The sequence below is a fragment of the Halichondria panicea genome, chromosome 1 (genome assembly GCF_963675165.1).
Source record: "Halichondria panicea chromosome 1, odHalPani1.1, whole genome shotgun sequence".
Classification (NCBI taxonomy): Eukaryota; Metazoa; Porifera; class Demospongiae; order Suberitida; family Halichondriidae; genus Halichondria; species Halichondria panicea.
In genome coordinates this window covers 1,066,103-1,090,810 of record NC_087377.1, presented here as the reverse complement: position 1 = coordinate 1,090,810, position 24,708 = coordinate 1,066,103, and the positions used below count along the sequence as shown (strand labels likewise).

Sequence of the window (24,708 nt, the reverse complement as noted above, 5' to 3'; positions counted from 1 at the left end):
CTGAGTTCTCCTTCAGGCTACTACACCAAGTGGGACTGTCATGTGAGCTATTGACGTACTACTGCCTCAACAGTCTGTGTGTATATAACTATAACAAAAAAATGTGTGAAACGTATTTCTGATTTAATTTTTGATTGTGGCAAGTTGGGTCGTCGCCCCAACTTTATGATAGGAGTTAGATGTATTGAGAAATAATTATTGGTTAAAGAAAGAAAGAAAAATCCACAAGAAGGAATCGAACCCACGCACGCCTGAACATCTGATCTACTAAGCCGCAAAATCTGTATCTGTAGCTACACCATTGTTAATTACTCAATCGTACTCATGTTCTGAGTGTAGTACTACTTCCTCCATATAGCCTATAATTATATGCATCTAAAGTATCGTTATAAAAACTTATGCTGACTGTGTATTGTGTTTACAGGGCAACTGGATGCTTCGGAGTCTCTCTTCACTTACCCTAAGGGCATGACTGCTGCAGACTATGCTGTGCATGCTTGACCACGATCCACCCTACCTGGATGAAGTGGTAGCTGCTGCATCAGTTGATATTCTGCTGGTGTGCGGGACTAATGTAGAGTGCATTTTGACTCTATGGAAACTGGGAATACTGACATCGGCCTCGAAACAATGAACATGATTTCTACAATCGATGAAGATGAAAAACTTCAGACATGTATGTTATTTATGCATGGTTGCATATTCATCTTAGCTCTAATTTTATTTATATGCGTACCTAACTTAAGTATTACACTAGAACGTAATTTCGAAGGCCTAAATAAATTCTAGTGATTGCTACAATTATATATCTGGTCCAAACTATATCTATGCATGCTAACTGCCAACTCTATATACCCATGCACATGCAGCTAACTTCCCTCCTCTCATCTATGGTCCTGACAGCCTCTATGTTACGGTGGGGGAAGAGGCTGTACTGGTGTTCAATGTGACTGATGACAAGGGCAGTATCAACCTGATATTGGTGGATGGACTGCCAGCTGGGGCCACTCTACTGCCTACTCCTAAGGGCGACTATACCATAGAGTATACTTTCAGGTTGGAACTTGATAAAATTGCCGATATTTCTCTAGTGTTTTTGGCCACTGATGATCTGGATGCTGGGTCAACTCTGGAAGTGCAGGTTTGTATAATTCACTACTGGCTACTGGTTTGCATAATAATTATAACAATTTGTAGAAAAAGTATATAGCAACTGGTTTTGGTTTAAAGATTTTTAGCTGTGGAAGCTCTGCTTTTTCCTTTATGATTATAGAGAGGCATGCATTTATATTTCTTGGAAGGTCTTTTAGAGATTTTTTGCATTTCTCATAATAGATTGTGATCTGTGTTTGTGAGAATAATGGCAACTGTACACTGGAGGGAGTGGTGGACCAGAGTACCAGTACTGTCGTCTCCAACTGTGTATGCCCTCAAGGTATGTAGTTTTTTGGTGCAGCACATTGTCACAAGAGGCGTTTGTTTTAATTGAATATGCATGGTACAGATTTAATACAGGCCAAGTTATCATACGTACAAATAAGCCTGTAGTTACGGTGGCCGATAGGGGTCACCCGCCTCCGCTTGCCGCCAACTAATACCGCGAGCGGTAAATCATTTAGTGGATGGAGTGTGTCAAGCTGGTGAGTGCATTAGCAGAGTGTGTGAGCAATTTTTGTATAAATTGGTCCATTGAGATTTTCAGTATAAGAGTTTTGTTGTGTGTATGCGTAGAACACACACTTACACACTCCCACAGACCCCACACACACACACCCACACACACCCACACCCACACCTATACACCTACAGAGGGCTTGCTCACTATTGCACCACCAGTGACTGTACCCGAGGAAGCGACAGGTAATGTCATCATCGTGGAGATCAACGGATTCAACCTTTACACGGTAAACTATATATAACTCCAAAATTAATGTTGTCTAGAAGTATTATGGTTTCGAATGTGAATGATATTGTACATTGCACTTTAATTGCATGCCAAATAATGGGTCGTATTCTCACTCTTCGCGTGTGTTTTTTGATACTTTGTTCTTTCCTTGCAGTTCACTGTTGAGGTACAGATGCAATTCAGTGCAGCCACAGCTGATGCTATCAATGTCTACTGTGAGGACAATGACTGTCTAGTGTCGTACCCTGAGGCAAGAACAAGGTGAACAGATTTATACGCACAAACTACGTTATGTATACGGAGGATGCAACACTTATGAAACCACGAGAGAGTAATACTTTTGCTAAAATTAATACATTCGCCTTTACTTTTAAACTACTTCATTGGCCCACACACACACTCCACATGCCCACACCCCACACACACACCCACTCAGGAGGAACACACTCACGGCTGACAACCTCTACATTGCTGAGATTGCTAGTTCTGGAGAGTCTGGTATCAGCTTTAGCATGTACGCTCGTTTGGATGGTGGCTTCCTCAGCGGTAGAACATTAGCAACGACTGTACTGGTAAGTCCTTCTTGTACGTGTTCATTTAATGTGTGTGTACATTAATTTTGTCACTCAGCTCCCTTCCATCGCAGGATTATCATGATGAGTACGCAGCACTTGGTTTTGAAGTGACTGATGTGCGGACGATTGGCACTGAACCAACGTACCCTCCCATTATTCTGACGATCAATCAGATTATTGGTATCGGAGTGGGGGGTGGTCTGGGACTGATCCTGATACTGGTTCTGATTATTACCATTACATGGTGAGACTACTCTATTAACATACATTCTTATGAGTTAATGTACAAATCAGATTAGCAGTTAATTAAAGTACACGCAGTTCAAGATTAATTCAAGATTAATTATAATAGCCGCCATGCAATAACAAATGATTATAGCCTTTCAAATTAAGAGCTACAACATGCATTATTTAGATTTGTAATTGTGTAATACCAATTCAAGTTATACAGCTACCAAAAAAGCTACTTTTGATTCTGAATCAATGATGACTCTATAATTATGTAGTGTGTGCTTTCTTCATAATACTCCTTGTGCATCATGCAGTTGCTGTGTCAAGGGTCGATCAAGAGAACCCAAGAGTAGGGCCAGGGGAAGGGGTCTAGAGTACATGAATTCTGGCACTGGTTTTGACCTAAAGCCTATACCCCACACTGTAAAAAATGATGTGTGGTTTTGACGCAAGTGCGTGACTATTGTGGCAACTATCAGGAAAAAACGCAAGAAAAACGCACGTTTTCCACAATAGCCACGCACTCTGCGTCAAAACCACACATCATTTTTTACAGTGCACGATGGACTGGAGGAACAGGCTGTGCTAGAGTCAGCTGAGGAGAATAAAGTGGATCTCAGCTAGACAATTAATTAACAGTATCTGTTGGCAATGTTTTAGAGTATGTAGTTTGTTAGATACATGAGTGGTATAATTTATAAGTCTTACATAATTATATTAATTATTATAGCTTTGTTTTTATCTCTCTTGACTAATTCTCTAATCTCTCTTGACTAATTAACCTCCCAGCTATAGGTTCAGGTGCATAATACTATCTATATGCTTGCAGCCTCAGCTTCATGCAGACTCTGAATAAAATCTAGATGTTCCTTGCTGACTATACTACACTGTAAAAAATGATGTGTGGTTTTGACGCAGAGTGCGTGGCTATTGTGGCAAACGTGCGTTTTTTCTTGCGTTTTTTTCCTGATAGTTGCCACAATAGTCACGCACTTGCGTCAAAACCACACACCATTTTTTACAGTGTAGGTCTATAACCATCTTCTATAGTTTGGGTAGACTACCCGAACTAGAAGCTGCTTATAATATATAATTATTATAGCCATGCATTGTCTATAATTACGGGTGTATATGAAGTACCTCCTATATAATTATATTATACCATTCACCAAGTCATAATAATTTATGACTAAGTTCTCAGGCTTGCTGAGTATAGTGCAGAGTTTGATATAACACCATGACTTAATTAAGTGCTTGGCAAACGTTAGACTGGAAAGATTGTGTTCATTAATTGTGCGCCCTTAATTGATTCCCTTGTTCAGTCTATTAGTTAGTTACCTCACCCTGTTCACATCTCACGGACACTGCATGTAATTTAAAGCAAATAATATACTAGCTAGTCTAGGAGCAAGTAAACTTTCACGGATCCAGTCTTGGATAATGAGAGATCTATACACGGGTGTAAATTTAGTGTTTATTTAATCTATCTGCTATATAAAGCCGAATGAACAATAGTGTTCTGGTGCATGGCATGCAGCTATTAATGTTTAGCAATTATGGTATATCCTAATAGTGTAGAAAGAAAGTGTCTTTCTACACTAGCTACATATGTAAATATGGTAAATCTACACTGAGCATGCGCGAAAACATGAGTATAATTATAGATCTAGCTACCCCGGGATTAGCAACCTTTCCCTGCGGCCTGGAATCGAGGTTACCCCGGGATAAGATCTCTACCCTGTAAGAGAAATAAAACTGAAATAAAGTTCTACCCCCCCCCCTCGTGATCTTATGATCATAGGAGAAGAGCGGAAGCAAAAACCGCTGGAGATCCTCGCTCTGGAACTGCTTCCTATACGACCATTGGAAAGTGCGTTCACTGCTTCTGCTAAAAAGGTAGGTAAACACAAGTTAGAGTAGAGTTAAAAGCATCATTTTCTTTAAGTCATGCACTTTATATTAGGATACCATAGTAAATCTTATAAGATCTGTTGAGTATAATTATAATCAATTTTCTGGTCGTCCATTCACTTATATATATAATTATGTACTACATATACACTGCATGCATGGCTATAATTATTATAAGAACTCGATTTACAGCGACATTAAAATATATAGACTCAGAGAAATAGCACCGACCGTGAAACGTTGTCTCAGTACGTCACAAACACAATGTAGTAATGTAAACAGCATGTGTGGGTTAACATGACCATGCATGTGTATGGCTATACAGGCAGACGGGATACAAAGCCTACAATCAGAAATTCTACTTGACACTATATTATATGCCCAATTAATCATACTGTTTTAAGCGTTTAGAGCCATGCAATTGACACATCTATAGTATAGTTATGACAGAGTCAGACAACAGTGCATGCGGACTGTATATCAGTATAATTTATTGTAGTTGCTTATACTCTTCATGCATATGTGGTGCCGTTATACACATGTGCATGTATAATGTGCAACTCGGGCTCCTGATTTAGTAACCGGGATTACGCTTTACTAAATAATTGGGCTCCCGATTTACTAAATTAGGATCATCCATTTAATAGTAAGCGTCACACCGTAAAGCGTGAGCCTGATTTACTGGTCTCACGCTTTACTAAATGCATGGAGTGATCCCGATTTAGTAAATCGGAAGCGCGACACATGCATGCAGTGAGTGACTTGCAGTTTTTGCATATGATATTTTGACACAGACGGCACCCCAAACATGCATGCACTCGTGATAAGACAATTATTTCATGAGGCTATTATATAGCAGTTTTAAGCACCTTTGCAACATACACACACAAATGGATAAACCACAATGTAAACATGGACTATATACATGCAGGACTATACTTAGTGGTTTCTTTACTAATTTGCAGTATCAAATCAAAATTGGCCAGTGTACTACAACAACTATAGATCTAGCTATACAGGGTTGCAGTAATAAGGCCTACTCCACAGATCCACGTGAGATAGAGAATAGTGTACCAGAGCTGAGGTGGTGTGTACTTGGTCTATCTCATAATTATCAGACAGAAAAAATAACTAGCAATTTGAAATGTGAACATAATTATTGACAGTAGTGACAGCAGTCACTTAGAGAGCAGGGATAGTAGAAAACGTTTGGAAGGGGAGCTGATAGTTAAAGTGCGCCTGCAAGTGGGTCTTGAGGTAGTCCCCCTAAAAATATATTAATTTTACATGCTCTGGGATTGATTAGTGTATTTGCGTACAATTAAAAGCTTGATTTGGGTAAAAAGCCAGCATGCATGCAGTGTTAGGGGCCTGGTTCCTACTTTAGTACACCACTGGACAGTACTGCAGATAAGATCTTTGTCTCGTTGTATGAACTTCAAGGGATGCCATGGAGTAACCAATAGACCATCAAAGTGGTCATGACCACAGCCCTATATAGCACGTACACATGTTGTAGCTTTATCTTTATCTTTATCTGCTGAGACCCACAACATCTGCTTAGCAGATATTGTGGGTAACCGTAAACATCTCACTATGTTGTTTATCCCATTGTTAACCAGCCGGATTTTGGGATTTGCTGCCGTTTTGCTTGATGGTACACATGATTTTGCTCACTCTTTTCTGCTTGCTGGCTGCTGTCGACGGTCAACAAAATGGGACTATCTGTGCACCATCTCCTACTGGATTTAGAGATTTGTTCATCAATATGTGTACAAATTTGCAATTGAGAGAATGGGATGAAGGATCGTCTTCTCAGTGTGCTGGCTACTGGGATGCATTTTCTTCATCTTTTGCAAACATGGACCCTAGCTCTGTTACTACAAAGTAAGCGTCACAGAGTAGCTGTTGCTGCAACACTTGAGTATAAATTATTATATGCATGGGTGCCTTAATAGTGTATATATATAATTATGAATCAAGTGCTTTCTGGGCTAACTAAAATATTTATTGTGACACATGCAGAAACTATGAAGATTACTTTGACATGTTCCCGATAACCACTAAGATGGACACGTTCTTGTTTTGGTCTGGAACTATGGACTTGTTAGGGATGTTGAGTTGCATGTGTGATGCTGCTGACGTGTTTTCGGCCGCAAATTACCCCCCAATTGCAATCATGGGCAGTATTGCTGAACAATTAGGAATGATGATGGCTGAATTGCGCTGGTGTGGAACTATAGCTACTTCAGGTCTGTGTGCATGTTTAATCAGTGCATGCAGTGTACCGTGTATTGATTTGATACTCCTTCATAATATGCAACTCTTCTTATAATACAGGAGACGGCATAAAGTATACCGGAATGTGCGAATGTATGGTTTCCTACGCTTTCTTCCAGGAGTTTTCAGTCAGATTTGCTAAAGCTGCAAGAGGCACCATCTTTTATCTCGGCAATGGGGAGTCTGAAAATGGAGCATTCAGCGAAGAATCTTTTTTTGCTAAACATGAGATTCCCTATTTGAAGTCTGATTTGACACCTTCCGCAGTTATTCTGGTGGTGCATAATAACACCGTGAGTCGCGGTACGTTGACTGTAAATAACCTAACAAGCATGAATGAATTTTTCCATTGCACTCCATTATTAAAGGTCTATAGTATTATTATATACACTTCATTTCTCTACCAGCAGGGTCAAGATCTTGTGGACAAGAGCCGCTGATCACTCTTAAGAACAGACTACAGGCAAAGAACATTGCATCCACCTGCTACGATGTTTACGGTTATCCCATCAATAATAGCACTAGCTTGGAACAACTTACGGGATGCACTGCCAGAATTATCACTAGCATACAAGAAGGTATGTTGTCTTATCGTGTTAACTTAATAGTTATACGTGCATAATTAACCTGCCTCGATGTCTGACCACAATGCATGAGCAATGTATAAGAGAATACGACTTCAACTTAGTATAATCATAGCTCATTTTACCATTGAGTTTGGACAACGAAAATGACCTACAGTTAACCGTTTTTGCTCTCTTATAATTTAATGTTGCATACATGCACACGCTGCTTTAGGGATGGAGCCTGCAGATGATGATTGTTTCTCGAAGGAGACATCTAGTAGTAAGTGAATCAAGACACTATCACAACAGAAGGCGTATATAATTTAGTATACTTTGGTTCTACGCATTTATGGCGGGCAGTAAATTAAACCCATGCACCAATTAATTTGCCCAAGGGTAAGGTTTGGTTTACGTTACCATAAATCCCTAGTGTTATGTTAATAATGATTGTATGTGCAATAATTATTGCTAGCTGCGCATCTATATATATACTCCCCTATAACATTATGGTTACAGTTATAATAATTATTATCATGGACATATCCTATATAATAATAGCAACTGCACGAAAGTATATATATAGAATATTAGGGCATAATTATTTCATTGATTACTACATGCATAACCCTATAGCCTTCTATGGCTGTTATATTATACACATGCAGGAGGTCCTTGACTTGTTTATGTCATGCATGCATATGCAGGTGTTCCTGGACAACGTATCCCACCAGCAACAATTGCTGTGTTGGCATTTCTGGCACTATCCGTATTGTTTTAACAAGAAACTGTGTATATTGATAATTATTATAGTTACGGACTCACCTATAATTATAATTTTAGCATGCATGGTAGATACTAGTAACCAATGAAATGCTCGATGTAAGACATGCCACATGCATGCATGTATACTCAATCAATTATATGCACACCTGTAAAAATGATTTTCATGTTGCTAATGAGTTGTGCAATAAACATACGTGGAATGTATAATAATTAGAAATGCAAATAATAATTTAATATACGTAAACAGTAACAACTAATTCTGCAAAAGAGATTGCCTCTTTGTTATTAACGAAAGTTGATAATCAGACGTAGCAATCTCTTTTGCTTGCTTTGCGTATTTTTGTGCTTCAGCGAATTTTCCATCAAGCCGATGCACATCAGAGCAGGCAATCAGATAAAGGCACTTTGCTGCAGGTTGCATGTCTTCGTGCTTAAGTTTGAACAATTGACTGGCACGTTTTAGATCATCTTGTGAGACATCACGTTTAGAGGAATCTGGATTGTCAGCTGATACGCCAATGTAAGCTTGAGCTAGACGAATTTTGCAATACTGAGCGATATCCATACCATAGTTTTGTTTCGCTGCAATGTCAATAACTCTTCGTAGGAATATAGTAATCTCGTCACTCCGATCAGTACTGAGACTGCATGCTACAAAATAGTTTGCCAATATCGCGTCTTCTCCTGATTCAAAAGCAGATAGTGCAGTAAAAGCACTATCTAGGCATTGCTTGGCTTGGTCTTTTTTGCCACATACTGTATAGCATCGTCCCAGCACTAGCTCGCATCGACTTTCTAGAACTGTATTTTTGTCAATCTCATTGCTAATCATTTTTCTTGCCTCAAAAACAATGCGCTTAGTTTCCTCTATGTTAGTAATGTAGAAGTAGCACCTTTCCAGGCAGAATGCGATTCTAGCTTCCAGAGGATTATCCAGCGAATCCATTTCATTGGTTAAAAAAAGTTTAGCATCCGAGTAGTTTTGCCGAACTCTTAACATTTTTTCTATGTAGCATTTTTCTGTTATACCGTTAGGCAGCAGGCAGAGTGGTGGCTCCCGTACAATTGTGGGATCAGTGTTGTCAGGTATTGACCGTCGTATCTTCTTTGTAGGGGGAAGTGTTGAAGTTAGTTTATCATATATATCCTGGTGAATTTGAAAACCGTCCTTACCTAGACATTTGTGCAGGAAAAGGTAATAAGCAGTGGGTCCTTTAGTTCGGAGAATTGTGAGAAGTCTTTGCACTTTGTCTAGCCGAGTTTTTGTAGCACTCTCTAACTCCTCTGTTTCATTCGGAGTGACTAGTCTACATTGGGTAAGATAGGGCAGCAATGATTTCACTTCTAGTTGTTCTTGAACTAAGCTCATGTTATCTATTATTTTCTCCAAAATTTCCCTTGACTCTTTAATTTCTTTCTCCTCTCCAAAATCTTCACCTTTGAGCAGTGATACAATGTACGGGTGGCCCATGTGATGACCTTTCTTGGCTTTTTTCTGGAGGTAATCAAGAAAATATTTAAAATCGCCGGATTCTTTGACTTGCATGAGGAGCATATCAGCCTTTTCACCCTGCGAGTAACAGCAGCTCGAGCTCGTAAATTTTTCATCAAGTCGATATTTGTATACCAGGTCGAATAGCTCGGATGGATTAAGGCTATCAACAATGGTTTGTCTGTTGCCATTGAAATTGTCTTGTATAAGCTTAGTATACTCTGTATCCGTTTCTTCAATATTCACCAAAGAGATGTGTTTGCCCAATTCTCTTGAATCATTGTTTTCAATTTCGTTTGATGGTTGCACTGGAGTCTGGGACAGAGCCATTACTTTACAGAACGCTGGCCTATTAAAGGGTATAATTATAGTCTAGCTAACATTATTTTAATAACAGGCTAGTCTTGCTAGCTAGCTACCGGTAGCTGTACGTAATTGTAGACCGTAATGGTGTCTTTGCGGACAGCAAAAAATAATTATTTTGGAAATTGTCTGGGTATAATTGGAACAGATTTTTATAGAGCATGCAAAGTGTCCGACAAGCAAGCAGCTGCATGCGAGCTAGCTAAGTTTAATAGAACAGTGTACGACTGAATAGTTGCACTAGCTATCTAAAACTAGCTCTCAAAGCTATCTAACTGCAGCACTCTAAGTCTTACTTGCCGTCTATGAATGAACTCAACTTTTCAAGGTATTGTCCGGATATTTAGAACAAATGTAATATTAAAGCACTGGAGTGTCCTAGACAACGAAAATTGCCCAAAAGAGTATCTGGAGTAATTAGAAGTGTCCGATAAATTAGAAGATATACGGTATTTTAATCGGCCTGGTCTCGAGGCTAGGTTAGGACATGCGCAGCGAGCCCCTCCCCTTTCTCTTGCAATGAAGCTTCTTATAGCCGTGGCTTAGCCTCGATTCCAGGCCGATTAAAATACGGCCTGGTACCTATTGCAGGGGTGATAGTGCCCATGCGTTAGTTTATTCTCCAGAATCTGGGGAATCCCCTTTTTCTTTCTTTCATCTATTTTCTATCTTTGTACATCAGCTTAGCTCTCTATTGCGTTGTTCCAGAAGGCTTTCACACTAGTCTAAAGCCAGAAGAGGCTCTCATCTACCTCTATGACGGTTGTATGGTCAGGATGTCTTACCTTGGATCTGTACAGGCTATGGGAAGTGTATGGTGCCTCAAACTGCTACTTGCGAAGACAACCCGGCTATAGGTAGCGATGTCAGACCGATTTTAATTTTTGCTATTTCTAACTCCTATGTATTACTATCTCTTTTGAACACTCTAGGCAAACCAGAAAAACTTTACTGCACTGGATTTGGTCAAGCGAATGCAGAGATACAGCGTTTTGAAGAACACTAGTCAGGGAAAAATTCGTACAAAAATTTACCGCATTTTAATGTACTTGGGCGGGACTTATGAAATTTGTTGTTAATACCGGAAATGATCTTAAAGTTAGCATATCTGCTGAACTGCTTGGTCTATTCTCTTTTAAAAAAGTATGAAATGGACACTCAGGACCCAGGAGTTAACATTGTAACCATTTGATATCTATTATGAAGTTTATAATGTTTCTGTAATGTATATCTTTATGATGTCCCTATAATAGTATGATGTCTCCTGCTTCAGAGAGTTCTTTTGGATTTAAAGTAACCATACTATCTTTTCAGTATATTGTATCATGTTTTAGAACTCTCATCAATGTCCACCTTACGCTTGTATCTGTTTCTTGATCTTTATAAGCAACTTTTCTGTCAATTTCATTTGGTCTAAATAATTCGTTTTTAGTGTGATGTAGATTTAAGGCCATACAACTATAAATCTATGATACAACTCTGTTGATAGCTTCTAATTAATACAGTAGATTACTCTTGTCTTGTTTTGTGTGCAAATTGAATCAGTTCTTGCAATTTAATAGTTTTAAAATAGATTACATTGTTGTCCTTGGAATTCTCTCCAATCTTTCTTGTTTCTTTTCAACAGAGGCTTTCAGATTGCTTCAATAATTACTTTCAGTAACTTCTAAGAAATAAATACAGCTATTGGTACACTTGGCTTGATTTTACTGCATTTCTATTCTCAGCTCCACCCATCTATCCATGCAATATGTGATTCCGCAAGAAATAAAAGCTTGTTGTAGCAACTTTTTGCATAATCTGGAGAGAGTTAGAGATGAAAGACATGCTCACTTGTGTTTTTGTTCATTTTCATGTTTGGTTGCCAAAATGATGATCACCTTTGAGAAAAAATCACACACAAAACAAGCATCAAATGCTAAAATCATAAAAAACTGTTATAAAAATCAAATTCTACGCTATTTTTTACCCCTGGGAACAGCTGTTGTTTGCTAGACTCTTCCAGGGCTTGCGGAAAGCCCTTCTTGTTCACTCACATTCTGGTCCCGTTTTTTACCATTGAATTACTGTACGAAAATACGCCCACGCACTACTTCCGGTCTGACATCTCTACTATAGGACCATCCTAGACGTAGATGAGAGCCTCTTCTGTCTTAAAACTAGTGTTCAAGCCTTCTAGACCAACGCAATAGACGGCATAAGCCACAGCTTTACAGAACTCAGTCATAGAGATAAAGTATTACGGAACATATTTTTAGTAAACGGACTAATTTCCTGTGTAATTTACTAAGGTTTTACGTTCGTAGTACGATTACCCATATTCTGGGTAATTTGAAGCGCATGCGCACTATCACCCCTGCAATAGGTACCAGGCCGTATTTTAATCGGCCTTGAATCGAGGCTAGCCGTGGCTCTGTTGGTTGTTGGGCTGCTCTCTCCTCGCCCAGGATCAGGATAGGAAGGATCAGTCGATGGTAAGTGGTTAGCTGGATCTAGTTATGAAGTGCAAAGCAGTCTTTCTGGTTGAATAGACATGTACATTTGGTATTGTGTGTTATAGTGTCCCTCAGCCCTCGAGCACTGTAACACATAGATACCTCATGCCAATGATCTAATTATTACCATGCAGGAGTGCATGAAGCACCCTGCTATCCTATGTTTTCCCTCCAGATTCGAATTCTGAGCCTGTGTTTGTGTCCATTCGCCTGGAGTATGTCGATGCATTGACTCTAAACCTGACACTCGGTCTGGGTCTGCCATTCACTGTTCAATATTATTTCGGGGAGAGGATCGATCATCAGGTGAGATCGGCATGCGACAAAAGCAGCGTTAAAATAGAATGAAGTTATATACATGCTTGCATATGCGTCCTTATACACAACCCTTCCCCCTCTATACAGTGTGACGTGTGCAAGTGGGGACACTAACGTACATGTGAACCTTATGCTGAATATTAACAATGGTGCAGTGTCTATTCCAGCTCACTACATCCAGAATGATTGCATGGACCAGATCCACTACCTTGACTATACACACCGGGGGCTAACGGAGTTGGGTTTGCAAGGCTACTACACATGCAGGACAGAGGGAGATACTTACCTTAGCTCTCACATTCTACATCCCAGTAAATATTTATATTCTATATAGCGGGGCTTCTCCTATTAAAATTTTTATATAAAAGTTTAAAATGTGAATTGCGAATGACACTACATGTACGTGCCTGATTTCGAAAAGTCGCGATTCAAACTTAAAAGATTGTCACATTCGAAATAATTATACAGTAGTTCCCCGGTAACTATAGTTATTTTATTATATATACTAGCTTTGAGGATACAAATGATGTGTAATGTTACTGTTTCTAGCTATAAAATTATTATTTCTTACAGCATAATACTTATTAAATTATTTTGTCATTCATTCATAATAACGCTATTCTCATCACAGACGAAGGAATGGCTCTCTCAACAATGCTCGTGGCTATCAGTGGAGTGGTGGCCTACAGTCCTAGCTTCTTCCCAAACCAGTTCCTTGAAACTGATTACAATCTGCGAGATGTATATGCAGCATAGGAGGAGAAGCAGACACACTGTACAGGACTAGCAGTTACTTGTACCACTTATCAACCACCAAGAAGAAGTGAGTCTTTGTGCAGGAATGTCTTTTATGGTAGAGTGGTCAAAAACCACCTGCTAGAAAAGTGTTCTGCATGCATGCATCGTACTTTACTAGCTATTCTTGCAGCTATAAAACAATGTCTGTTCTGCACACGCACACACACACACATGCACACACACACACACACACATAATTATATACACACAGCCTTCTGTACGGGTGATCCTCATCTCACCAACCTTGATGGAGCTAAGTTCACATTCAATGGTTGGGGAGAGTATAATTATTCTACTGGAGTTAACTATTGACACCACGTTCTGGATCCAAGTTCATATGCAACCACTCCCAGAGTCTACTACTAAAGCTACTGAACTAGGTGGTTTCACTTTCACTATGAGCAGGGACACTCCCGTTGAAGTGAGTGAGAGAAAAGAATTGCTTATTACCATCACATGGTGAGACTACTCTATTAACTGTACCCATAATTAGCTATAATTATGGCATTCTTAGTTTTAGTGAGTTAGTTATAATGCATAATAACTGATTAAATACACACCACCTATCTCGATTTCAAGTGCAAATCTAATGATTTTGGGAATCTTTCAGCTGCCATAACTTGAATTCTGTGGATCCAAAATAAAAAATTTAGGTTTTTTTGGAAGCTTAGAAAGAGACCTTTCAAATGGTACCATCAAAGTTGATATTTGAGAGATAAAAGTATTAGACAATTTGGAATTGAACCCACTCATGGGAACGCAAAACTATTGCTGGTGAATTGAACCCACTCACGGGAACGCAAAACTATTGCTGGTGAATTGAACCCACTCACGGGAACGCAAAACTATTGCTGGTGAATTGAACCCATTTACGGGAACACAAAACTATATTCTGAAGTTATGGTTGTTGAAAGACACCCCCCCCTCCGTTTAATTAATGATTTTGGGAATCTCTCAGCTGCCATGACTTGAATTCTGTGGATCGAAAATCAAAAATGTTATGTTTTTCTGAAAGCTTAGAAAGAGACCTTTCAAATGGTACCATCAAAGTTGATATTCGAGAGATAAAAGTATTTGCCAATTTGGCGATACCATGGATTATATAGCCCATGGTCCAAGGCCGAAAAATGACAAAATAATTACGACCCCAACGAAATTTTGGATTGAAACACATCGTTTGAAAGGTAATTTTCAGAAAATCCTAAAAATTTTGACATCGGATCAACTGTACTGAAGTTATGGCTGTTGAAAGACACCCCCCCTCCGTTTAATTAATGATTTTAGGAATCTTTCAGCTGCCATAACTTGAATTCTGTGGATCAAAAATAGGTTTTTTTGAAAGCTTAGAAAGAAATGGTACCATCAAAGTTGATATTCGAGAGATATTGACAATTTGGAATTGAACCCACTCACGGGAACGCAAAACTATTGCTGGTGAATTGAACCCACTCACGGGAACGCAAAACTATTGCTAGTGAATTGAACCCACTCACCGGAACGCAAAACTATTGTTGGTGAATTAAACCCACTCACGGGAACGCAAAACTTTTTTTCTGAAGTTATGGCTGTTGAAAGACACCCCCCCGGGGTCCCCTCCGTTTAATTAATGATTTTGGGAATCTTTCAGCTGCCATAACTTGAATTCTGTGGATCGAAAATCAATGTTTTTCTGAAAGCTTAGAAAGAGACCTTTTAAAATGGTACCATCAAAGAGTTGATATTCGAGAGATAAAAGTATTTGCCAATTTGACGATACCATGGTCCGAGGCCGAAAAATGACAAATTAGGGCCCCAATGAATATTTTATTTTGCAGATGTCTCAGCCTCCCCTTCGTCAAAACATCCTAGATTTGTAATTCGACCATTCCAGTTCAAATTATCGACCATCAAAGCTACTTTTCAACAATGACTCTATAATTATTAATTATAATTATAGTGTGTACTTTCTTCATAATCATTCCTCCCTGTGCAGCTGTTGTGTCAAGGGTCGATCAAGACTACCCAAGAGTGTGGCCAGGGGCGGGGGTCTAGAGTTCTTGAACTCATTACTCTGGTACTGGTTTCTAAAGACTGTACCCCACGATGGACTGGAAGAGATAGCCGAGCTATAGTCACCGGAGGAGAAGAAAGTGGATCTCAACTAGCTATATAGGCAGACACTAGAATGTTGACACGTAATGTTTTTAATAGACGCTTAGCTATAATTATAGCACATAAATAATGATTGTACTTGTGTGCACCTGGCTGCGCCTATATATATAGCTGGATGCATGTACATGATTAGCCTCGGTCCCAGGTCGATTTTTTTTTAATAGAACGAAGTTGAAAAATACTAGTAGGCGACCTAGCGTTCAATTGGAGACGGATCGGCCGGGGGTCGAGGCTAGTACATGATATGCCATTCAATTATTAAGTTTATGATATCATGCAGCCACTACAATTATACGTAGCTAAAATTAATTTTTAGCTTGAATTGTTTTTGTCTCTTTTGAACTTCTCATGCATAAAACATAATTTATTTATTTATGGTTATTATCATTCTCAATAATAGTATAATAGACGGCTCAATGGAAAACACTGCATTGTTACATTATACGTAATAGATCAATGCACGAAGTAGATAAGCATTATGATTATGAGATCATAATGAAACAAAACTGCATAAACTGAAAAACCAAAACACTGATGCTAAGTACTATATATAATTATAACCACAGTTCAAGCTAGCGAGGGCCGTGATTGGCCAGTTCTCCGAAGCCATAGTTTTCCAGTCGAATGTTATGTTCCTGAGCCTGAGAAGGGGATGTACAGTAAAGGTAGTAAAACAATTACAAATAGATCTAATTATGAATAACATCCCACACAATTAGATCCCACCCACGCACAGCACGCAATGGAGTGTGTATCAGCTTATAGTTCCCAGTATTACCGTAGATTGCTTGCATGAGGGTGCAAATTAAGTAAAATTGCTATTAGCTCTTCTAGATAGTCGATGAAAAGTGGGATCTAAATCAAAAGTATCCAATGTATGTGTTCAAATGTCCCTCAAACTCTCGGGTGTATTCTATAATTACAGTCTAGTAATATTTGCAATCAATTACAGTTATCAGTTAGTGTAGTTATCGGGAACTACAGTGTATAGCTCATAGTTCCCTGCTAACTACACTCAAGTGGGATCTAAATGCATGTACACACAATAGCCACGCTAATAATTATGATAGACTTATATTATTATGATTCTATATACATGCTTCAGTGCTATAGTATAATGGTTGCAACGCTGTTACCATCATTTGTATGAACTGGTGCAGTGTTTCGTTGGTGTCCTTTAGTTTAATGATGCTCTCCTGCGCTCTCTCCCTGTCCACACGCTCACTCTGGAAGTCCTCGTTGTACGTGGACACCTGTGAGTGTGTGTGTGTGTGTGTGTGTGTGTGGTGGGGGTGTGATGAGGTTGTGGTGTGGGTGGTGGGGGTTGTGGTGTGGGTGTGTGTGAGAGGGAGTAGGGTACTCAGTTGTACAACTTAGCACACTATTAAATGGTTACACTATACCTGATGATTCAGCACTCCTACTCGTGACATCAGTCGCTGATTCTCCCCCCTCATCTGAGCAGCCTGTAGTCAATCAGGGGAGGTGGCAGAATTAGAATAATAGAATTTAGAACGACAGACGCATACGTACAGTAATTGTAATTACACAATATAATTATTATATGCTATTGCTTAAGGATGCGTAACTAGAAATGCTCTTCGCTTGATCGTGTTCACTCACTGCTACTAGGCTTGAACAATAATTATTCATAGTCTTCAATTAGTATAAGAATCCCCAGTTAATGATTACATACACATACAATTGTACGCCCCCACACTGACACAAGTTATGGGGATCATCTAAGCCAGCTCTAAAACAGGCCTCATCATGATTTTGAAAAATCCCCCACAGCGACGATTTTCCTAGAAAAAGGAACTTGGCCCCAAAAGCAATCTCTGATCAATTTAACTAAGCACAGCGTAATTATTGTAGCACTACCAAACAGATACTAAATGAGTTTAATCAGCGAAAAACCGCGAACATTTAAACCTTCAAAATAATTATATTTGCTATACGGTAAATAAAATAACATATCTAACCTCGGCTCTGACACCCTCGAGGTTGTAGCTCTGGCTGGAATCACGCTGTGATATTTGTACTTGCAGTTGAGCGTTGTTTCGAGACAGTTCTGTTCGTTGTTGCTCGGAGGTGCTGAGTTGCGTACGAAGCTGCTGCAACTGATGGCGAAGGGCTGGATCAATGCTGGGGGTCGGTACAGACTGTGGGGGGTAATATCATTAGGACTGGGTCATTGCTGGGGGTCGGTATAGACTGTGGGGGGTAATATTGACGATACAGTACAGCACAAGATTACTACGGCCCAAGATACCTTATAGAATACAAGGGCAAAAATGTGCCTACTTGTACTTGTACAGTGGGTTATTTTTGTATGATGGACATTTTTTCCGTATTTTTCGTATTTAGAGCATTACTACCAAACAGCAAAATTATAATACGTCACTATTCTGAGCTGTACGAATACTTAGAATACGAAATATTTAACTGGGTAGTTCATACGAACATTACCCGCTATACTGTATACCAACTACAGCACTAGAGTTGACAATACAATGTAGTAACGTACGGAGTGTGATGAGTGTCGTGCCTCGCCCACTTCTGCTTGGAGATCTGATATCTGCTCCTGATATCTTAGAATTGCCTCTTTCTTTTCACTGAGCATCAGGTTGAGTTGTTTAATGTAGGAGTGGCTCTCGTCCAGGCTGTGTGTGAGCTGTGGGGTGTGTGGGTGTGGGGGGTTGGTGGGGGCGTGTGGGTTAATTGTGAATGGTGTGAGTGTGTGGGTGTGTGTGATGTGTGGGGCTCACTTTAGCGATCTCCTTCTCCTTCTCGTGTACACTCATCTTTAGCTCATGATTCTCTCGTGTCATATCACCACCTTCATAGTGGGAGGGGCTTAACATCACATGACCTGCAGCAATAAACCACTAGAGACATTCCCTATAGCGATAAATTTTCGAGGCATTTAAATTTGTGGAATAACCTCTAAAAGCATTATTTTCGTTAGAATTAATTTTGTGGTATCGATTTTGTGGTATCTTATCAATGATGTCTTCTGTAGCTAAGCATTAATTTCTTGGAACAAATTTTCGTGTTAGGATTGCTACCCATGAAAACAGCGAAAATTAAGCCACATGGAAATTTTGCGCTATACAGTAGCTTAGCCACATGACCTGCAGCAATGGACCAGTAGAGACATATACCTTGTAGCACTCTAATTTCGTGGAATGAAATCTAATTTCGTGTCTTCCATTAGCTACTGTTAGCATTTCGTGGAACTAATTTTCGTGGAGGATTGCTAACCCACAAAAACAGTGGCTACTTAGAAAAGTATGTGTGGGACAGTTCCGTTAATGTACTATCAGTGATGCATGAGTATGCCAGCAATGCTGTGGCCTGGTATAATTATATAGCTATAGTGATGGACAGTCCCTGGGACTCCCCCTCAAGTATCCCATAATTTTATTATCTATTGTTTGCGGTTGATATGGTATTATACAATATTTTGCTGGTGAAAACCCTTTGTGAATGAGCCAAAATCAGCAGAAAATTTAACCCTTTGCTATCGAGTTCTGACAAGGATTGTGTGTATTTACCAGTACTATAGTTAAAGGTTTTGCGATTTTATTTTTGCAAAATGATGAATGCTCGCAAAACATTCTAGTAATACCAGTGAGTAAGTTCCACTACTGGACTCAGTGATGATGCAATAATTATTCCAGCAATGCTGTGGGCCTGTGGCCTGGTAGTTATAATGGACAGTCCCTGGGACTCCCCCTCAAATATCCCCATGCTTTGTGGTTTGAGGTTGATTCATGTATACTGGTATATTGGTGTGGTATGTTCTATGACTCCCCCCTTGTACTATAAATAGCTCCATGTAGCGGGTGAAAAACGTTTTGTGAATAAGCCAAATCAGCAGAAAAATTGAACCCTTGCGACCTACCTATAATAATAACGAGTGTTGAAAGCTGCGCTGTGCTAATGCCTCTCGCCATGTTATGCTTCACTCAAAAAGTATTAGTGTTTCTATGTATTAGTTAATGTACAGTGTAGAGGGGTTTATGACAGTAAACCTCCCGACTACGAGGGCGTAAGCCCGAGGGGGAGGTGTGGTTTACTGTCATAAACCCCGAGGCACTGTGCATTAATTGATATATGTCCCATCTGATTGGCTGACTGGTTGCTATGCATCAAGCTGCATGACTACCACATAGCAACACTATTCAAACAAGAAGACAACTAGGAAAAGATAGCTCGACGTTCACACCAGGGCTGCTGCCACACTCAAATCCTTGCGCAGCCTGGACAGAATATGAGCAGCCAGCCCCTCCCTCAAAGCGAACGGTACAGACTAGAGCCACTCCCCCTCTCTGTTCAATTAGTCAGCCCCTCCCTCCACTTACTGCGCAGCAACCAGCCAGAAGAAACAACACAGCTAGGTGTCTAGACCAGCTCTCTTCAGCTATGCCAGGCCAGTAGGCAAGCAAAGGTAAGCTTAAAATAGCCACTCCTATATTATTACTAAACTGGCTTCTTTTTATTTAAATACAGAAGCTGAACAGGCCTAGTGCAGTGTGTGCAGTACTAGTGCTAGTGAGCAAGGCTCAGCCTGAGCCCTAGCCCTCTCCCAGAGTGTCTCTAAAGCAGCTCCTTCTGCAAGCACACAGCAGAATTTTTGATGAACTAGTCTACAGACTACACCCTCTGTCTCTATGTTTTCATTTATGACATTTTGTTTCTCATGCAAGACATTTTCATTCATCGAAAACACCATTAATTTATTTTTACTGCATATGCTTGAGGTGCCAATTTATGAGCCATATTTTCCCTTGTAGCCCTGAGGTGCCAATTTATGACAGTTAAACCCCACTAGACTACATGGCAAAAGTGTAGTAGGTGGGAAATATAATGAATTAAAGTTAGATAAGCTATATAAAGTCACTGAGAAGAAATACTTAATTACATTGTTGTTATCTTATTATGGTATCATTGTAGTGTTTTGTGGCCTCAAGAAAGAAGAAAATTAATTCTTCCAGGATCTGGAGTTCAGTGTGTATTTATATCTATCATAACTGAGAAGATGAGAAGAAAAGACTTGTGTACATGCATATTGTTATATCTATGGTAGCTTACCAGGCCCTCAAGAAAAAGATGATTCTGCCAGGAGGATCTAATCGTCTCTTATCACACGTGGGGATGAGCGCGCATGTGCATTACATACACAGAAATAAGGGGTGTGTCTGCAAGGTCAATGTATAGCTAGTTTTACAGCTTTTTTTTTACTCTTGTAGCTAACAAAAAGCTAGCGCTTTAGTGCAAGGCTAACTCATATGTTGAATAGAAACTTTGTGCGAACGCATAATGCTACGAAAGATTCTGAAGAGACTGCAACAGCCTTCAATGTGAGTCAAACTAGCCATAACTCGAGAAAGAAGCTTTAGTTTGCTAATCCACGAATCAAAATCCAAGAGAACGTGGCTAGAAGCCTATAGAAGCTGTTAATTTCGTCGCATTACAACCGTTGAGCAGTTACAGCTGGAACAGACACACACACACACATACAGTCAGCTTTTACCGTATCCCTCGTGCGGCTACGCCTCGAGGCATAATTATTGCGTTCTGGCAAGGATTGTGTGTCATCACCAGTTACTAGTTTTGCGAAGTGATCAACGCTAGAATTATGTTTGATGCTCGCAAAATATTATAGTAATATGATCGGTATACTTGTGCTGTGCCCTCCCCTCCGTACGCTATATAATAACATTCAGTCGTTACATACCTCCCCTAGGTAGTGGTGTGGGCGGTGGAGACATTGCAGCACTTCCTCCAGCATACCTGTGTGTGTGTGTGTGTGTGGTGTGTGTGGAGGGTGCACATGTGTGTGTGTGGTGTGGGCGGTGGAAACATTGCAGACACACACATGCACAGAGAGCTGTTATCAAATTGATATTGATTTTATGTTCCACGGACTTTTCAGGCCCAAAAACATACCCAGGTGGCAGGCAAAAAAAACACACATACACAGAGAGCTGTTAGCGTAAGGAACACACTGGTTACAAGAGCTAAAACATGGTGTGCAAAAATCGAGGTTGGCAGTTCAAAAACCAAAAAGGACGTAAACAAGAGGTGGATTGCGATGTTGGTTATCAGTTGTGATATAAATTATTGGCATTGTTCAAGTGAGGTCTAGCACGGATTGGTATCCATCAAAGGTAAGTCATGGCTTTGATGAATTTTCCCCAAATTGTTTATTTTGGTGGCTACCATTGAGCGCCCCAAAGCTACAATTCTTTGGATGCTTCGACTTACATTGGACTTTGAACTAGGGAAGGCGATTGGCTGGTTGTCATAGCAATAGAAGCCGGGACCATTACTTCATATGGTCTGTAAGGGTCGACGGTCTCGTATCTATTGGAGGGTCTGAAGCCCTGTGTGTGTGGTGTGTGTGGGTGGAGTGGGTGGATGGACTGTGTGTGTGTGTGTGTGTGTGTGTGTGTGGGGGGGGGGGGGTGGTTATTTACATATTTAGTAGCTAGCAAGTACAACCATGCGTTAATATTCACATGATATTCACCAGTATCAGATCTATTTATCTATGCCAGTGCAGTATAGCCATGTGTTTATAGTATTTGGTCTAGCTATCCCTCACAGTACTATAGCTCCTTGGTAAGGGAACACTGGACTCCTGCCTCTGAGCATCCATTGCAAATAGACCAGCAACACAAGACTATAAAAATTATACTATAGAGCGGTTGCATCGACGTCATCGCATTACGTCATAAAAAGTTTTTGGAGGACAACCTCCCGAAAATTTACATGGCGGCTGCACAAAACTCTCAGTTTAGCTTTGCTCTCTTAGCAGAGAAAGCGAATTAAGCAACGTTAATAGCTATAGACGATCAAAGGACTCCTACCTGAACTGCTGCAGAGGAAATGAGTTTGATAAGTAAGCTCTCATGCTTATAAATTATCATTAAAATTATGGATCAGGAGTGATGAATAGATCTATGTCTATATCTAGCGATATCTGCTAGCTGCCTTTAGATCTAGTCAGCAGCAGCTTTATTATGAAGTACATACACAGTACATCTAATGGCAGGGGAGCATATAGCGTACTTTTGTACTCAATTACCTTCTGATCATAAAGTATGCACACACAACACAACACATATACAGGGTGTGCTCCTCCTCTCGATGATATGGTACACAGATTTGGATGCTTGCTTCTGTCATCTTCTAAGCTCAATAATTAATAAGAGATGCAGTGTTTTTTGTTGTTATTTACTCTTTTTTTTTGGTCAACCAACATTCATTATTAATTGCTCAACCCATAATTATTTATTAATGTTTCAGAGACCAGAGACGATGTCGGGTAAAGGTATGCACACTGAGCACATAATTAATACATGTACTGACACATGATAATAATACATCAATGTCAATTTTATCTTGACTCTTGTCTCGATCAGTCTCTGTGTGGGAGAAATTATGTAATCATGCACTCAAAGGAGGTACTGTATAATTATACGAGATCACGGATATGAAATAACAGTTGACCTTTTTTTTGTAAAAATTTTCAGCTGTTATTTTGCCACCTCTGCAAACCTAAGCTATCTACGGCCCTGCATGTGCATGCCCTATCTCCTCTATTGAGTCAGCGCCTTGCACAACACACATAATTTAGCCAGACTGCTTTAGAATTAACCACGAACGAATGATACAAGCAAAGGTCACATCTACTTGAAAATCTACTTGAACTCAACTGTGTTATTTATACTTAGACAAAAAAGTACTTGAGATAGAATAATACTTGAGATACATGTATAGCTAAGTGTAATAGGTAAACAATGCCCCCCCCCCCCCCGCACCACTCTATCAAAGGAAACTGTTACACTTATTTTTTGGAATTTACCACCTCAAACTGAGTGTGCAGTAAGTGTAGTTTACAGCTTCCAAATCATTTTTACACAAACTTCCCAAAAATGTTATAAGCGCACAGCTATTATAGCATGCAATCTTTTAGTAGTATGCAGTGGATCTATACTGTATATACAGTTTGGTTTTTTGTCTCTGTATTTTACAGCAGCTGTACGGTACGAATCAAAATTAATGCAAGTGCATAATAAAAGAAAAACCTACTGCCTTGGGCCTGACATCACATCTTATTACAACAACTGTTGGAGGACTTAAATAATGGCATTCAGTCAGAGTTGGCGCTGTAATTACAGCATAGTACACAAAGAGCACTTACATTAATTTAATATTGTGGTGATCGTGTCCCACACAATCCTCCCAGCCAGCAATGATCGATGCCTGACATGATCGGGCACTTGATCCTACATGCATCCTCTTCACTTGAACATAATTATGGTAACCATCTTCACACAGAGCTCAGCTTGTTCAGCTAGTACACTGTCAAGAACCAAGCAAAGGAAAACCTGACAATGTTGTACTGAGATATAAATATGTGAGAATAAAGCTAGTGAATTTCAATGGATTTCCTTAGCTTGTACATCATGATGCATGCAAGTTTCTCACCTCAGCCTTCTCTGTAAGCTAAGGTAGACTTACAGTTACAATACTAGAGCACTCTGTACCCTGGATCATAGTTCTACCGTGCCAAATGGTGTCCAGTTCTTTGTGTACTTTTACATTGTTTACACCTGTGTTTTTGGAGGTTGTCCTCCAAAAACTTTTGTGCGTGGGTGGATGACGCGCGATGCAACCGCTCTATAGACTACATGTACGTATACTATACTATACTATGTACTGTACATAAAACTGTTTTCCTGTGACTCACTAGGGGAATTCCCTATTTGGGATCGTGAACTCTCTGGTTCTATTGAAGGAAAATCGGGAAGTGGGAAGCCCAATC

At 39.8% G+C, this 24,708-nt stretch overlaps 4 protein-coding genes and 3 long non-coding RNA genes across 12 annotated transcripts; 5 read left to right on the top strand and 2 right to left on the bottom strand.

Moving 5' to 3' along the window:
* The first annotated feature begins 481 nt into the window (after positions 1 to 481).
* LOC135331442 (uncharacterized) lies at positions 482 to 3,609 on the top strand. The gene is made up of 8 exons (XM_064526595.1): positions 482 to 676; positions 870 to 1,141; positions 1,336 to 1,435; positions 1,810 to 1,904; positions 2,061 to 2,167; positions 2,343 to 2,478; positions 2,553 to 2,725; positions 3,027 to 3,609. The coding sequence occupies exons 1-8, from the start codon at positions 595 to 597 to the stop codon at positions 3,157 to 3,159; spliced, it is 1,098 nt and encodes a 365-aa protein (XP_064382665.1). The 5' UTR covers positions 482 to 594; the 3' UTR covers positions 3,160 to 3,609.
* An 875-nt stretch (positions 3,610 to 4,484) lies between these two features.
* Positions 4,485 to 8,445, top strand: LOC135331480 (ADP-ribosyl cyclase/cyclic ADP-ribose hydrolase-like). 2 transcript variants are annotated; one of them, XM_064526670.1, is made up of 7 exons: positions 4,485 to 4,608; positions 6,246 to 6,510; positions 6,649 to 6,875; positions 6,964 to 7,206; positions 7,314 to 7,481; positions 7,702 to 7,749; positions 8,174 to 8,445. In XM_064526670.1, exons 2-7 carry the CDS (start codon positions 6,278 to 6,280, stop codon positions 8,245 to 8,247), a joined length of 993 nt encoding a protein of 330 aa, XP_064382740.1. In that variant the 5' UTR covers positions 4,485 to 4,608; positions 6,246 to 6,277; the 3' UTR covers positions 8,248 to 8,445. The 2 variants fall into 2 exon arrangements, with proteins under 2 accessions (XP_064382740.1, XP_064382730.1); XM_064526660.1 differs by having other exon boundaries at positions 7,311 to 7,481.
* LOC135331079 (uncharacterized) lies at positions 8,414 to 10,416 on the bottom strand. Its single transcript, XM_064526123.1, has one exon. The coding sequence runs from the start codon at positions 10,072 to 10,074 to the stop codon at positions 8,506 to 8,508; it is 1,569 nt and encodes a 522-aa protein (XP_064382193.1). The 5' UTR covers positions 10,075 to 10,416; the 3' UTR covers positions 8,414 to 8,505.
* Positions 10,417 to 12,507: 2,091 nt separating this feature from the next.
* Positions 12,508 to 15,830, top strand: LOC135333426 (uncharacterized). 4 transcript variants are annotated; one of them, XR_010393904.1, is made up of 6 exons: positions 12,508 to 12,581; positions 12,737 to 12,908; positions 13,008 to 13,231; positions 13,552 to 13,743; positions 13,930 to 14,177; positions 15,691 to 15,830. It is a non-coding gene; the product is annotated as an uncharacterized LOC135333426 (long non-coding RNA). The 4 variants fall into 4 exon arrangements; XR_010393905.1 differs by having other exon boundaries at positions 12,749 to 12,908; positions 13,552 to 14,177; XR_010393900.1 differs by having other exon boundaries at positions 13,552 to 14,177.
* A 436-nt stretch (positions 15,831 to 16,266) lies between these two features.
* Positions 16,267 to 24,627, bottom strand: LOC135331568 (TNFAIP3-interacting protein 2-like). Of its 2 annotated transcripts, none has more exons than XM_064526783.1 (10): positions 24,571 to 24,627; positions 22,483 to 22,581; positions 22,143 to 22,261; positions 21,613 to 21,668; positions 18,638 to 18,741; positions 18,397 to 18,543; positions 17,852 to 18,031; positions 17,273 to 17,335; positions 17,006 to 17,122; positions 16,267 to 16,510 (listed from the first exon to the last, which is right to left on the bottom strand). In XM_064526783.1, the coding sequence occupies exons 2-10, from the start codon at positions 22,534 to 22,536 to the stop codon at positions 16,442 to 16,444; spliced, it is 909 nt and encodes a 302-aa protein (XP_064382853.1). In that variant the 5' UTR covers positions 22,537 to 22,581; positions 24,571 to 24,627; the 3' UTR covers positions 16,267 to 16,441. The 2 variants fall into 2 exon arrangements, with proteins under 2 accessions (XP_064382853.1, XP_064382857.1); XM_064526787.1 differs by having other exon boundaries at positions 22,483 to 22,577; positions 24,569 to 24,590.
* On the top strand, positions 19,736 to 20,601 carry LOC135333879 (uncharacterized). Its single transcript, XR_010394116.1, has 2 exons — positions 19,736 to 20,322; positions 20,385 to 20,601. It is a non-coding gene; the product is annotated as an uncharacterized LOC135333879 (long non-coding RNA).
* Positions 22,582 to 23,182, top strand: LOC135333621 (uncharacterized). Its single transcript, XR_010394003.1, has 2 exons — positions 22,582 to 22,779; positions 23,010 to 23,182. It is a non-coding gene; the product is annotated as an uncharacterized LOC135333621 (long non-coding RNA).
* Positions 24,628 to 24,708: the final 81 nt, after the last annotated feature.